The sequence below is a fragment of the Schistocerca americana genome, chromosome 8 (genome assembly GCF_021461395.2).
Source record: "Schistocerca americana isolate TAMUIC-IGC-003095 chromosome 8, iqSchAmer2.1, whole genome shotgun sequence".
In the NCBI taxonomy this organism is placed as follows: Eukaryota; Metazoa; Arthropoda; class Insecta; order Orthoptera; family Acrididae; genus Schistocerca; species Schistocerca americana.
Genome location: NC_060126.1, coordinates 36783604 through 36800127, shown reverse-complemented (window position 1 = coordinate 36800127; position 16524 = coordinate 36783604). Strand labels below are relative to the sequence as shown.

The following is a 16524-nucleotide window of genomic DNA, read 5'->3' as shown; positions in this document are numbered from 1 at the left end:
AAGGCAACGGAAGAGGTCTGCCAAAAGTGACCAGTGCCATAATAGTAGATATTTCTAAAATGGATTTTCTGGAGCACAGTATTGTAAGTAAATGAAAGATGAGCTGGAACAAAACAGAAGAAGAATGATCCAGAGATACTTGAAATCATAAGATACGGAAGGAAATTAATTAAAAATGTGATAGGCAAAAAAGGTACTTTAAGAAAGAAATCAAACATTTTCCACATGAAAAGGAAGATTAGTAAGATGACGTACTCTCAGGCATGCAGAAAGAGTTAACTTGGTGCTGAAAATAGAAGGAACAGAGAAACAGTAGGGTCAGTCAGTAGAATACGTAATATAGATTATCAAAGTTATTCGGTGTGGTAGGTATTGAGAAATAAGAAGATTCAGTTACCCATAATGAAATGGAGGGCAGCGTGAAACCAGTTGAAAGACTAATGACTTGCTGTTTCTGCTTTAAGGCACTGTAATTTAAAAGTTTCACTTATTTTTATGTATTCATAACTGTACAAAGTGGAAGAAAATTTTTGGTGGCCAGTGTGTAACAGGATTTACTGATTTATGTGTGACTATTTCTGTGATAAAGATGTGTAAAGTTAGTTGTTATTTATTGTACCAGTATCACATGAGGCTATAGCCACAACAACTGCTATATTGTAGAGTTATGAAAATTATTGCTGTAATGTCACATATGATGTATTATGTCGCACGTGACATACTTCTGTATCCGAGAATGCCTCAAAAGGAGTTTCGGAGACATGATCCTCGGCCAAAGATTTGTGTGACAGTGTGCGGTACACATCTTTGCAGGTGCTGGAGGCGCACTACATCGGACTGGACGCAGGTGCAGGTGGTGCCATGCAGCAGCTCAACATCCTGCCCAACACGAACCTGCCACTGAACATTCCGCTCGTGCAGCACCAGCCACCGCAGAACTTCAGCATCAAGGACCAGCACCTGCTGAAGCCTCCCACTGTCATGGGGGCCAGTGAGTGTACTGTCGCTTCTCACATCTTGTTAAACTTCTTTATCCTTAGCTGTGCTTGCAACTACTTGTTGTGGGTGTTTCAAGTCTTTATTGAGGTTGCTCATATTAATTCTTGTTGGACATACATTATTATGGAGATAAATTACTGCCTGAGACTTTTATTTGTTTTGTGGTCATCACCCTTCTGGCTTGCCACGACTTCACCTCCTGTGTAATCCTCTTCATCTCGTGGTAGCAACTGCACCTGACATCCTGAATTATTTGTTGTGTGTATTCCAAGCTCTGTCTTCCACTACAGTTTTTACCCTCTACAGGTCTGAATAGAACCATGGAAGTTATTCCCCAGTGTCTTAAAACGTGCCCTATTGTCCAATCCCTTCTTTTTGTCAGTGTTATCCGTACATTCCTTCCCTTGCCAAGTCTGTAGTGATGCTCCTTATTCCTTATCTTCACCAGTCTACCTAATTTTCAATAACCTGCTGGGGCAGCACATCTCAAACACTTTGATTATCTTCTTTTCCAGATTTCTCATAGTCCGTGATTCCCTTCCACACAATGCTGTGTTCCAAACATACATTTCAGTTACTCCTCATTACTTTCCTTTCTTTGGTGTACCTCCAACCCATATTTTATGCCCATTAGACGGTTCATTTAATTCATTCTTCACTATCCCTGTGGCTTTTAATGCCTCTCCTCAACTTTTATTTTATTTCTACTGTTGGTTCTAAATTATTAGAAAGTACTTTGATTCAGATCAAACTGGAAACCTCATCATATGTACAGCACAATTAGCACTCACAGCACTGTACCTATCCTACTAACGGGCTATAGAAAAGGGACAGATTTTTCAATAACCAGATAAATTCTAATGTTCCATTTTGACAGATTTCACATGCTTCAATAAATAGGCTTAAAGTGTAACACCATAACTCACAACTCTGTTTCTGAAACTATTAAAGACCCATCTACTGGAAGAAGAAACAGACAGTATGTTTGTAAATATATGTGCAACATTTTTGCACACTCAGGAAGTTGATAATGGTGTGCTATTGGCTGAACAGTTGAGTTGTCATTTCTGTTTCTATGGACATTATTTTGACATCTGACCCATTTATCTTCTTGAGGTTCTGTGAGTTGTGTTATTTTATATTCTTGCTACAAGGAATCCAAGCAGTCTGGCTATAGTACAAGCAGTGAGTACGCATTACGACACTACTCGCAACATCTGAAGAAGATGACTGAGTTGCTCATCAAAATATCATACAGAAAAATAGAAATACACTGTTAATGTTTCATACTAACTGTTCAACTAGCTTGTATTCTTTCTCTGCATAGTAAAGCTCGAAACAAAGTTCCATACATAGAAATGATAATTCTCAACAAAATCCTTGGTAGTTATGAATAAACTATAAATTACTAATTAATCAAGGATAAATATTACAACTCGGCAGGGAATTAGCATTCCTGTGATGAATAGTTCTCAAATTTCACAAAACACACACAAAAAAAAGGTAGCAGAGGAATGCACGATTTCAGCTGGTGTCACTGGCATTAAAAAATTCAACACTCAATGATGTTTCTATTAATTTTTACTTTGTGTATTCGTAGTTCTTACAGTGTGGGGGTGTTTCTTCCAGGGATCAGTATTCCAACATCTTTCTTTGGTTAGAAGAACCTTTGTACAGTCCAGCAATAAACTCGTGTAATCGATATACATGACATTTTTCTGAAAATTTCATTGCTAAGAACAGACGGCTGTACATCAGCTACTCCCAATTCCATCTTTCATGTCAGCTGGTGTATTTCAGTAATCAGCATCTCATCAGGTACTAGTTATTTTGGTGGACTGCTTTTATTCATTTACTATGGTGGAAAATAATATTTTAGACCTTGTAGCTACAAACAGGCCTAACCCTATCAACAGTGTCAATGTAGAGGAAAGGATCAGTGATTGTGAAGTCATTACAGTGATATTGGTTACTAAAGTTAATAAATCCTAATTACGGAGTGAATGGGCATCAGGGTTCATAAAGAGACATAGACAGTTGTTTCTCCGTCACTCCATTTGCGAGTGGAACATGAAAGTGAATGACTAACAGTGGTACAAAGTACCTTCCACCATGCACCATATGATGGCTTGTGGAGTTTGTATGTAGATGTGGGTGTAGAAAGTGTAACGTCATTTGAAAACTTAATAGTAACATATTTTTACCATCTGGCAAGTGATTTTAGGATGCCAGACTTCCTGACTTTACCAGATGGATTTAATTTGTGAGTTAATTGTAAGGCCAGTTTGTTAGTTTTATAAAAACTTACATTTATATTTATACTGCACTTATTTTGTATATTTGATATGTGAGACTATTGGTAGTTGTTAAAGTGTGCTATGGAGCTGATTGCAATTGTTCAAATTCCCTCTGTCATCAAATGCAATAAATATTTTACTTGAAATATGAGGGATGGTTTAAACAGGTAATCAGTCATTGATAAAGTTTTCTACATACAAGGTATGTTCTGAAAATAATGGCAATTTTTAGTTTTTGGAAAGAATTTCATTTATATCTCTATATCAGTGTTACTCCCAATATTATGAAAAGAACAGACTGGAACCCACAATAAAGATGAAACATTGAGTTGCAGAGAAGCACGCAAAAAGACTGTCAAACATGAGCCTTTGGCCAAAGCCTTCTTCAGAAAAGAGAAAACACACACACACACACACACACACACACACACACACACACATTTTCACACAAGTAAGCACCCATCTTGCACACGTGGCCAGTATCTTTGGCTGCTAAGAGCAGACTGCAGCTTATTTGTCAAATGAAAGCAGCAGTCTGGAGGGGGCAAAGAAGGGGCAGGGATAGCAAGACACAGATGGCAGAAGATGAGAACGCTGACTGGCAGTGCGTACAGTGATTAGTGGCAGCAGAATGAGGCTGACAGATGCAGTGTCAGGAAGGTGTGAGGGAGGGAGAAAGGTGGGAGGGTAGGGAATTGGGAGCAGAAAAGGAGAGGAGCAGAGAAGGGGAAAAAGATCAGTGGGCGGATTGGCGGAGAGTGCTTTCATTGAGGGTGGAAGGACATGAATTGGGAAGAGGTGATACAATAGAGGGGGCAGAATCCATTGGGTGGAGGTCAGGGGACAGTAGGTTACTGTACGATGAGACCAGGATAATTTTGGGAGTGGGGAACATGTTGTAACAAAAATGCCAGTCTGCGTAGTTCAGAAAAATAGGGTGGTAGAGGGGAGGATCCAGATGGCCCGGGTTATGAAGCAGCTATTGAAATTAAGCATGTTACATTAAGCTGCATGTCGTTCCACAGGATGTGCCACTTTGCTCTTGGCCTCAATGTGGTGGTGGTGGCCATTGATTCTGGTAGATGGCTGGTTGGTAGTCATACCAATATAAAAAGTTGTGCAATGATTGTAGCAGAGATGATATGTGATATAGCTGCTGTCACTGGTGACCTGGCTCTGGTGGGGTAGGATGAGATTGTGACAGGACTGGAATAAGGAGTACTGTATTGGTGGATTGGCCAGGTCTTTCAGCTGGGTCTTCCACAGGGATATGATGCCTGTGGCAGGGGTTGTGATTGGGAGTGGCATTGGAATGGAGTAGGATGTTGTTGAGGTTGGGTAGGTGATGGAACCCCTCTTTAGGAGGGGTGGATGGGTTTTGTGTAGGATATTCCTTACTTCAGGGCATCATGATAGATAACCAAAGCCTTGGCGAAGGTTATGGTTTAGTTGCTCCACTTAGGGATGGTAACTGATAATGAAGTGGGGATGCCTTCCAAATGTCTGTTGTGATAGTGGGACAATTTGGTGAGTGTGCGGATGTGGCACGGGAAATTTCTTTGCCAGCTAGGACTGGGGATAGTGTCTGTCTATGAAGGCCTTTGTGAGACCTTCAGCATACTGTGCAGGGGAATTCTTGTCATTACATATACACCAACCGGGAGTGACTAAAATGTAGGAGAGGAATATTTTAGCATGAAAGGGATGGAAACTGTTGAAATGCTAGTAGTATTGGTGGTTGGTGGTTTCAATGTCGACAGAGGTGTGGATGGAACACTCAGAGGGAGGAAATCATCATACAAAAAGGTGGCATGCTGGCTTGAGAAGAACTGAGAGAAATGGTGAGAGAGAAGGTGTTGAGGACATGAAGAAATGGGGATATGGTGTCCTGGCCCTGAGCCCAGATCTTGAAGATATCTTCAGTGAACCGGAATCAGACCCAGGGTTTTGGAGGCTTGGAAGGTTTTCTCTAGATGGCCCATAAAGAGGTTGGCATAGGAGGGTGTCATGCAGAGAGTGCGTGATGGTGCCACGGATTTGTTTGTATACCTGCTCATCGAAGGAGAAGTAGCTATGTGTTAGGATAAAGGTAGTAAGGGGAACGAGGAATGAGGTAGTGAGTTTGGAGTCTGCTCCCTCACCCAGTATGCTGAAGTTTTTACAAAGACCTTCACACAGAGTGAGGTGGCGCAGTGATTAGTACATTGGACTCACATTTGGGAGAACGACGGGTCATACACATGCCCAGCCATCCTGATTTCCTTAAATCACTTCAGGCAAATGCCGGGATGGTTCCTTTGAAAGGGCACGGCTGACTTCCTTACCCATCATTGCCTCATCCGATTGGACTGATGAACTCGCTGTTTGGTCCCCTCTCCCCAACCAACCAAGCAATCGAAACCTTTACAGGCAGCCACTATCTCCCAGATCTAGTCCACAAACATTTCCTGTGCCACATCCCAACACACGCCCAGTCCTCCCACTGTCCCTAACAGTTGGGTACAAAGGAGTGTCCTCTTTGTCACCCAATACCAGCTCGGACTGAAATATTTGAACCATAACCTTTGTCAGGGGTCTAATCAAAGTTCTGACAAGGATGTGGTTCAGATGCTTTGAAATGAGGGACATCCTACCCAAGATCCCTCCCACCACTCTTAAAGTTATTGTATTTGAGACCTTTCACAATCAATTGTAATTCTTAATTTCTGGAATGAAAGTATGTGCTTTCACAACCCCCCCCCCCCCCCCCCCCAAAAAAAAAAAAAGAAAGAAAGAAAAATTGTGAACTGCACAGAATGGACTTCCTGTACTACTTTGTCCAAGAACGTAAGTTGCACCTTATATAATTATAGATTTAAAACTGCCATTTTGGAATACAAGAAACTGATTGTGTAATTTAGCCATTGATTTTGAGCCAACTGTTTTGTTCCTTGAGTAGTTGGATTTGGTTGTGTAAACAGGCTTTAGCATAGTTCCAAATTAACTTTTTATTTGGGAACATCTGATTGAAGTGTATCTTTCCAATGATTTTAACACCTTAACATTTTTTATATGTGAAAACTGCCTTAACTGCCACCAGCAAGAATCCACTCCATCTCCCAAAGATACATCTTCCTGGCGTGTTGATTAATCTGTGAAGGTCCTTACCTAAGAACTGAAACATTTTTGAAGAAGATGTGCATTTGAAATGTATTTTGGCACAACAAAAAATACTATCAAACTGAGAGTAGACAGATTTAAGTTTTTCATTTATTACAATCTCAATTTTGATAAGAACAGTCATAGTGACTACTATGGAATGTAACTTAGTTTGCGATACCTTACAAAGTCCAACAGAAATAATCAATCAAAAGATTTTGTTGCATAAGTAGTAACAATGGCATATTATTGATAAACAGTCATTCCTGTATCTTCATTACACTCCATTTTGTGTGAAATAATCTTGATAGTTACAAAAGTCAACTAAACTCTCGGACAACAAATGTAAATGAGCCATTTCCTGAAGCATGCATGCATCATTTAAAATGAAAGCTGCAGCTTGCAGTGTGAAAAACTGGAATTAAAGTATCACAACATCATAATGTCGGTGGTAAAAAGTGTGTACTCATGCAGACAGTGAATTTGAAATGTAACTAACACTGCAGGAGAAATCTAATTTATCGAAGACAATTAAAAAACTCAGAAGTAGGAGGGGGAAGACTTGAAAGGCAATTTATTGTTGGGAAACAATCAAACTAGTAGGAGCACATAAAATTTGTCCAAAATTCTATTTTTACCTGGAAAGCAGGAATTTTTTCATCAGTACGAAATACATTTACTCATTTGGATCAAAATATCAAATTAAGTTCATCAATGTGTGTGTCTCATGTGGCACACAGCAGCCTACAGTGTTTATTGTGCTTGGCCACTTTCAGATACGCAACCCACAGATTCTACGGGCTTTGTACTAAATGCGTTTCCGAGTTGAGTGAGTGGGATGTAAAAGCAGGGTTACTGGCAAGCTCATGGCATGCCACCAACTGGAGCTTTATTGCTTATTGTGAGAAGAAGGAAAGAAAGGATACTTACAGAATGTCATTGTTTTTTAACATTATGCTGTATGGCAGAACTGACACTGGAAGCACCAGCACAAGCTTTTGTACTCTGGCTGGAGGTGTAAAGTGTGAGAGGGCTACTGCGACCAGTGTTTTTATCATTTCCTGGGACATCACACAAGGATTCCATGAAACTTGCATGTAGTTACTGACAACATGGAAGAATGCAGGTAAAAAATAAATAAATAAAAGTTAAAGCCCGTATAAAATTAACAATTAATTCCTGCTTCAAATTACTAATTTGGATAGTCATTACAAAGACAACACTTCCAGTGGAGAAGGCTGTATTTGATGACAATTCTGCAAACGGCAAACTCGACATGAAAGAAATGTTGTATGGGGCATGGCAAGTACATATACAATTCTTCTTTTACATACTGAGGTCAGGTGATTATCTTGAAGAAAGATAAGAACCCATATTTTAGAGCTGAGGGACAATGTGGATTCTTTCTTTTCAGATCACAGTTTCAAATTGAATGACTGGGTGTTTGATAAAAATTAAATGCTTCCAATTCCCTTTTGAATTTCATTTTTATGCAGATGGATGAACTTAATTTGACACTTTGAAGAAAATGAGGAAATGTATTTGCTACTGACGGAAAAATTCCTGCTTTCCAGAAGAAAATAGAATTTTGGACAGTTTATATGCCTCCTACTGCTCTGATTGCTTCCCAGTAATAAGTGGTGGGTGAGAAGAAGAGGGGGTTGGAATAAAGGATACATTTGCTGAAGAAGTTATTCAACACCTGAAAAGTTTGAATGAAGTTTCTAAACCATATTTTAAAAATGAAAAGCAGATTAAATATCAAAATGAGTTGTGGATTAAAAGCCCCTTTATTGTCAGTGTTTGACCATGTCAGCAAGGATATTAAACTTTTATTGGATTGGCATGTGATAAAGGACTGGAAAAGATTGTAAGTAATGCTGTTAGCTGAATTCTGGGGCAGTTTAAAAACAAATATCTTAAACTGTTGCAAAAGACCATGTTTGTACTTTTACTGTTTGCAACTGCATGTATGTTCTTAACAGGGTTCTCAGCTTGTGTGTTGACAAAAAATAAATGTTGCCACAGACTAAATACCAAACCTGTCATGAGAATCCAACTTTCATCTGTAAAGCCTAATATTAAGTTTTCCTAATAAGAACCAGTAATTCTTCATGTCATTACAGTTTAAATTTAATAGTGCCATTTTATCATGTTATTTTAAATTTGAGTTAATTTTGAAATTACTTTTTGGTTAAAATATTTGAAGTGATTGTCATTTTTGTTGAAAATAATCCATTTGCAGAATTTTCCATGTAAAATATACTGTAGATCAAATCTGGGGTTCCAGAGTAAAAGTGGGCATTAAAAATGGGCTCCCTTTATAAGGAGATTAGGAAATGCCAGTACTGATGGTAAGTTTAATGACACCAAAATGTGAAGCTCAGCGTTCCAATTTGCAACACTTTTATAATTGTAATTTGTCACAAACTTTCATCATAATTATGTGCTCAAAAGGAAATAGGTCCAGTAGCGTCAGTGAAGCCTCTCTATATATTTGCAAGTAGCAGCCACATGTTTCTTACTGAAATTTATTGTGGAAATGCAAAATAGGTGAGTCGAAGCAGTTTAGTAGAGTAAAGATTTATCTCTAGCCTCAGACACCACCTGGTTTCAGTTAACTGCAGCCACTCACTTTCTAGTCAAAAAAGGGCATGTCAGGTGCATGTTATGCGATCGAATTGAAGTCTGAAGCAACACGCGAGTGAACACGACACTTCCCTTCATGTGTGGTTGCTACGTCCACCTCAACTGTCACCGTCCATGCCTAGTTGCCAGGTGTAGCTGATACTAAGTTAAATTACTCACCAAAGTGTTGTTATACTGGCATAAAAAATTTGTACACATTTTGCTTCAGCTCTTTTTTTAAGAATTTATTTTGTTCAGAGGTGGAAGGTGTAGGTAATTTGGAACAGTTCAGGGTGGCAGTCCTAGTTTAATGCATACATTTCTGATAAATTAATATGTGAGATATATCTCTGTAGTTCATATGTTATGGGATGTGCACAAAAGAGTTACTTGCAGCTATCGCAGTTGAAACAGTTTACTAGTGACAGTTAATTATAAATGAGTCTCCAACTTTGTCAGCAGCAATTCTTTTACTCAGGTAAATTTGTGATTTTGGCAGTTGGTGGTTTCGGTCGACGAGCATCAGATGGGGGAGCGAACCTGCAAATGTTTTTCAGTCGTCAGATGGAAGGCGTGTGGAGCCAACCGGGCAGTCAGGAGCACCTCCAGCTTGTAAGTGTGGTCAGCTCTCCCAGAGTTGTTTCTGCTTCATTCTTGTGATTAAGTCTGTCTCTCTCTCTCTCTCTCTCTCTCTCTCCTCCCCCCCCCCCCTTCTCCCCCTGTCTCTATCTATCTCTCCCCCCCCCCCCCCCCTCTCTCTATCTCTACCTACCTATCTGTGTATCTATCTACAATGTAGGAAAAAATGGATTGCTACTTACCTTAAAGAATACATATTAAGGTGCAGACAATTAAAAGACACTCACATAGAGTTTTTGGCCACACCCTTCATCGAGAGAAGAGAAAAATACACATTGTTCATATATACAAGCAGTCACACACCATGTACATGACTGCTACCTCCAGGCATTCTGGCCCAAGATGCTGGAGGTGGTGGTCATGTGTGCATGAGGTATGTTTACTTGTGTGTATGAATGCTGTGTGTTTTTTCTCTTTTGCTGATGAAGGCTGTTGCTAAAGGCTCTAAGTAAGTGTCTTTTAATTGTGCCTGTCTGCAGCTTAAGGTGTCTTGTTTATGGTAAGTAGCAAACTATCTCTTCCTACATTTTTGCTATTCCTACCTGGAGTTTCCATTGTTTTATCTATCTATCTCTCTTTAATGTCAATAGTTTTGTCATCCAGACTGAAAAATCCTACAGTAGAATTAATAGCAGCCGTGTATTATTTTAACGCCCACCCAGATAGCCGCACACATCATTCGTACACACGAGCAAGCATACGCAATGCACACACGACTGCCACCTCCAGCATCTCGGGCCAGAATGCCCAGAGGTGGCTGTCAGGATTCAGAGAGGCCTGCCCTGTATCAAAAATACCCAGCGGATTAACAGTGACAGGCATTGTGCCGATGAACCAGTATGTGATTTTTAGGCAGTTTGCCACATCTGACTAGATGAGTACCGGTCTGGTATGCACATCCTGCCTCAGTTACGTGAATTGCAGACGTTTCAAAAAGTCACATGTTTCATATTGGAAGATGTACAAATTACCACAGGGGTGGGGGGTCAGTGGTAGCAATAAGAGGGGCACGTGGACACCCTCTGCCACAAGCAGTGCCATACTTGCATTAACTTGCCAAAATGCCAAGCCTGTGAAGATCTGGGATAACACCAGGAGAAAGAATATGGAGATTATGTTATTATAACACAATGGGAGTCAGCTTGGCCTCAGTGGGTGTTCCAGCTGTCGTGTTGGATGGTAGGCAGTGGGGTTTTTAAAAACACTGTCATTAGGTTTTCATATACATGTGACATAATGTATGTGGTAGGTAATACTTTATAAATTTTGTAAAGGAAATATACACATGACCATTACAGTGCAACCAGTGGGTAGTTAGAAAATTCTGCTACTAACAATAACTATGGAAAGGACAGGTTGGTATTCACCATAAAAATGACACATTGAGTTGCAGACAGGCACAACAAAAAGCCTGATACACATTAAGCTTTCAGCCACAGGAAATCATTCACACAAGCGAGCAGACCTCGCAACATGTGGCCGCTATCTCTGGCTGCTCAGGCTAGACTGAACATGAAACATGTCAAACTGAAGCAACAATCTGTAGTGGAGTGGGGAAGAGGGGAGTGTAGTAGGGTGCGGGTGGGGAAAGAGGAAACAGTGCTGCCTGGTGATGTGTGCAGGGACTAAAAGTGGCAAAATCGTGAGGCTGTGGGGAACATAAAACGGTGAGGGGGGGGGGGGAGATCAGTGGTGGCATTGGCAGAGAGCAGTGCACAGTGAGGTTAGGGGACATGAGTTGGGAGTAGATGATATGACAAAAGGGGCAAAAATGTTTGGGTGGATGTTACAGAGACAGTAGGTTACCATAAGTTGAGGACCGGATGATTTTAGAAATTGCTAAAACGGAGTCCTATATCTCTGTTCCTTATATGTTGCCTATACTATGGTATCCTCCCAAGCAGCCTAACATAAATGCTCCTTTCTGTGGATCCCAACCCTCCTTTCACAATTACCTTCACCTTTTCAGTTTCTGTCAGTCCCTGACACGCTCACAAATCTGACACTGCAAAAACACATCTCCATGGCTCATACATCCCAGGACCATCTCTGCTCCCTCCACAAGATACTTTTAGTGTGCAATTACTACTACATACATCATGTCTCTGAAATTGGATCCCTTACATTCCAGCTTCTGGAAGAGCACTCAACACACCACCTTCATACGCTATCCAATCTACTGACATCTTGCTGCCGCCTTGGTGCGTGACTATCCAGCTTCTGACCTACCCACAGTGTTCCTCCTCACCAATGCCCCACAGCACTCAGATCCTACCTAGCTCATCTTTTCAGCTTGCCACATCTGCCAAAGCTCCCTTCCAAAACACCACTAAATCCGGAGCCAAAACAATCCCCCAACACTGTTATTACCCTTTCCACAAAATCCTTCAGCTCCACAGAAGTTTCAGTTCTACTCAAAGGCCTCACAGCCTCACCTTCAGACGTACAGCCAAAAAAATTTAACCGTGTTGAAATTGTCAAAAACCTTCACTCCTTCTGGTCACTGCAGTGGGAACACTTCTTTGCCACCAACACCTCCAACCAAATCCTAACATTGAACCCTGCCTCTCCCAGTTGAAACTAACATCCAACCATGATTCTCCCACCCTTCCACCTAATCAGCCCCTGTTTACCTTCGAGGAATTCCCTTCCTCCAACTTGGGATCACCATTCTTCCCTAGGTCTCTTCCTAAGTACACCAACCTTTCAGCAGAAGACATGGCAGCAGTACATAGCCTCAGAACAGATCCTGACCTAATGATCCAACCTGGTGGCAAAGGTTCCACTACTTTTGTCATGAATCTCAGTGACTACCTGGCAGAAGGCCTCTGCCAATTGTCTAACTCCTCCACCTATAAACTCAGTGACAGTGGTCCATTCCAGAAGTCCATTACAACCTCCAATCCCTGCTTAAAGCGTTAGGACCTTGTCAGAATCTCTTCTTTGAATATTTTTCCATTCTCATCCTTATCACACCCAACACACCCACCTTCTGCATTTTCCCCAAAATCCACAAACTCAACAGTCCTGGACATCCCATTGTAGCTATTTATTATGCTCCTGCAGGAAGAATTTTGGCCTTCATTGACCAACATTTCCAAACTATTGCCCAGAATCTAGCCTCCTGCGTCAAAGATACCAACCACTTCCTTCACCGACTGCCCACTGTTCCCATCCCTTTACTTCCTGAATCCCTACTTGTCACTGATGTTGCATCTTCCCTGGGCACCAGCATCCCTCTTGCACCATGGTCTTGTCACTATTGAACACTACTTCTCCTACCATCTTTCCGACTCTAAACCTACTACCACATTCATCGTAACACCTTGCTAACTATATTCTAACACACAACTACTACTCCTTTGAAGGGAGGGTATATAAACAAATTTGTGGCACATCCATGGACATATGCACGGCACTCTCCTATACCAGCTTCTTTATGGGCCATCTGTAAGAAACCTTCCTAGTCTCCCGAAACCCCAAATACCTGATGTGGTTCACATTCATTGATGATATCTTCATGATCTGGATTCAGGGCCAGGTGCTCTATCCTCATTCATTGACAACCTCAACACTTTCTCTCCCATCCACTTCACTTGTTTCTTATCAGCCCATCATGCCTCTTCCTAGATGTTGACCTCCTCCTCTGTGAGGGCTCCATCCACACCTTTGTGCACATTAAATATAACAACCACCAACAGTACCTGCATTTCAACAAAAAAAAAAAAAAGAGAAAAAAAAAAGAGGTTCAAGTGGCTCTGAGCACTATGGGACTAAACTTATGAGGTCACCAGTCCCCTAGAACTTAGAACTACTTAAACATAACTAACCGAAGGACATCACACACATCCATCCCCGAGGCAGGATTCGAACCTGTGACCGTAGCAGTCACGCGGTTCCAGACTGTAGCGCCTAGAACCGCTCGGCCACCCCGGCCAGCGCATTTCAACACTTTTCGTCTCTTCCACACCAAAGTACTCTCTCCCATATAGCCTCACAGACACGCACTATCACCCAGACCTAGTCCGCAACAGATTTCCTGTACCATATCTCCACACACACCAAATAGTCCCACCATCCCCAAGAACCAGCTACAAAGGAGCACCCTGCTCACCATCCCAGACTGGAACAACTGAACCACAATCTTCATCAGAGCTTTGATTATCTATCATCATGTCTTGATGTGAGGAACTTCCTGTGCAAGATCTTTCCCACCGCCCCTAAGGTGGTGCTCCATTGCCCACCCAACCTCCACATCATCATAGTCCATCCCTAAGTCACTCCCAGTCCCAACTGATTGCCACAGGGATCATATCCCTGTGGAAGATCCAGGTGTGAGACCTGCCCAATCCACCCACCCAGTACTTTCTATTCCAGTCCTGTCTCAGGTATATCGTACCCCATCAGAGACAGACCAGGCATCTGTGAAAGCAGGCACAATCCATGTTGCAATCATTGCTCAGCTTTTCATATTGGTATGACTACCAATCACCTTTCCACCTGATCAGTAGGCACCCTCAAACTGTGGCCAATAGCAAAGTGGACCACCCTGTTGCACAACATGCAGCGGAACATAAAATGCTTGATTTGAATTGCTACTTCACACCCCAGGCCAACTGGATCCTTCCCTCCACCACAAGCTTTTCTGAACTGCACAGATGGAAGCTATTCTTCTCCCAAAATCATCCTGGCCTTAACCTACAGTAACTTACTGTCTTCACACACTTTACCCAACATTTTCTACCCCTTCTCTCCTATCACCTCCTCCCAACACAAGTCCACTCACTCATTGTGCACTGCTCTCTGTCAATGCACCCACCAATCTTTTCCCTCTTTTCCTTTCCCGCAACCTCCCTGAGTTCTACCAGGTAGCCTTGTCTGCCACCTCAAGCCCTGCATGCTCTGCCAGGCAGCACTGTTTTCTCTTTCCCCACCTGTACTCTGCTATTCCCATCCCCTTACTGGTCCACTATGGATTGTTGTTCCCATTAGACACTTCTGAATTTCAGTCTCGCCTGAGTGGTCAGAGATACTGGCCAGGGGTGGGCGAGGTGTGTGCATTTGTGTGAATGAGTGCGTGGTTTTTTCGTGAAGGATTTGGCCGAAAGCTTGATGCGTAACTGTCTTTTTGTTGTACCTGTTTGCAACTGAATGTATCATCTTTATGGTGAGCCGTAATCCCCCTCCCCCAGAGTTGCTGCATTTGGAAGCAGGTAATGCCTTCAACGGTCCTAACAGTTCAAAATCTAATTTGTAGAGGGCAATATATTGCAGGTATTGTTGAATGGTCTCAACATGAGTTGGACTTTCTAGCTTGGGAGAAAGGGGGATTTTTGGGGATAACATTTTTTCTCCCAGAAAATCTTGGGGGATTTTCTGGGAGAAAAAATGTTATACTTCATGTTTGTAGTGGTAGGCTCACTCTCCTATGGAAGTGATAATAGTCAGTGAGGTTTCTCTGTGAACCCCGAGTATCTGTCTGAGAATATGAAAGATGAGTCAGCTGTCTCACATTGTTAATTCTGTGATAGTGTCATGCAACAGTGTTGGATAATGAATGTAGCCCTAAGAAATCCCTTCTTCTCAGTGTTAGAAATACACATTAGAGACCAAGTGTGGCATCATCAAACACAGTCTATTGTAGTGCAGGAGGCAAGGGGAAAGAAGAGTAGGATACTACTCAAAGTAAAAGAGGAAAAACATATCAAAATGCCCAGAAAGGAGCTGAAGAAATCAAAGGAAAAAAATCAAAAGTTTTGAAGTGATAGAAAATTATAAATTTGGTGATTAATTTCTGCATATAATTTCACAGAAAAGAGTATAAAACATTAGAGAACTCTACATGTGAAATTATATTACTATAATAATTCTTATGATCAGGCAATGTATGATACATTTATTGTTTTCTGTAACAGTTATAGTGATAGACCGGTCACCAAGGAAGAAATGTGGTGTGGTTTGTGTCTGCTCAGAGTTTTCAGAGTGCGAAATTTTATTTATTTTGTTAAAAGTGTGCTGAAATACAGGAGCTATTATTTTTATGGTCTGGTTAGAGAACATTAAAGATGAATTTTATCAATTCATTTAGCAGTACATAAAGGTATTATGAATACCTCAGAATACAAGTCCCTATTTGTGATTACAGAATTATGAATAACATGGCATTATGCGTATTCTTTTGTATTGACTCCAGACTGAATTTAAAGAACCTCATTGTTAAAATAATGTGGACTGCATTTGAAATATGAGTTTTCTCAACTGAAACAAGTTTCTAATGAAACATTTTAAATTTATCAGTAGCAACAGTGATTGAACATTACATATACATGCAGAGTCCATAAGCCGCCATGCAGTGCATGGCAGAGAGTAAGGCTACGGGCCTACTTTGTACTACTCGTAGTTATTCCCTTTCCTATTTCATTCACATATGGTGTGAGGGAAAGATGTCTGTCTATATGCTTTCATATTAGCCCATATTTCTCTTAACCTGTCTTTGCTGTCTTTACATGGAATGTATGTTGGTGGCGGTAGGATTGTTCTGTAGTCTGTTGCAAATGCTGGTTCTCTAAACCTCCTTAATAGTGTTTCACAAAAAGAACATCATTTCTCCTCTAGGGATGGCCATTTGAGCTCATGGAGCATTTCTGCAGTACCTGCTTTTGATCAATTCTACTGGTATGAAATTTAGCAATGTGTTTTACAGCAACAAAAAACCCAACTGTTTTGTATTCATCTCATTTTCATTCGTAGCTGAACTTGGAATAATTGTTACTAAGTGACGTGGCAACACAAAAAAAATTATGTGCAGTCATGAAAAGGAAAA

At 41.1% G+C, this 16524-nt stretch overlaps 1 protein-coding gene across 1 annotated transcript in view; it reads left to right on the top strand.

Annotated features, from left to right (window-relative positions):
* Nucleotides 1-16524, top strand: part of LOC124544969 (serine/threonine-protein kinase SIK3-like) — a 181409-nt gene that overhangs the window by 83952 nt on the left and 80933 nt on the right. The window contains exons 11-12 of the mRNA XM_047123717.1: nt 814-997; nt 9562-9674. Coding sequence (XP_046979673.1) covers nt 814-997; nt 9562-9674 — 297 coding nt within the window. The remainder of the gene's footprint in view (nt 1-813; nt 998-9561; nt 9675-16524) is intronic.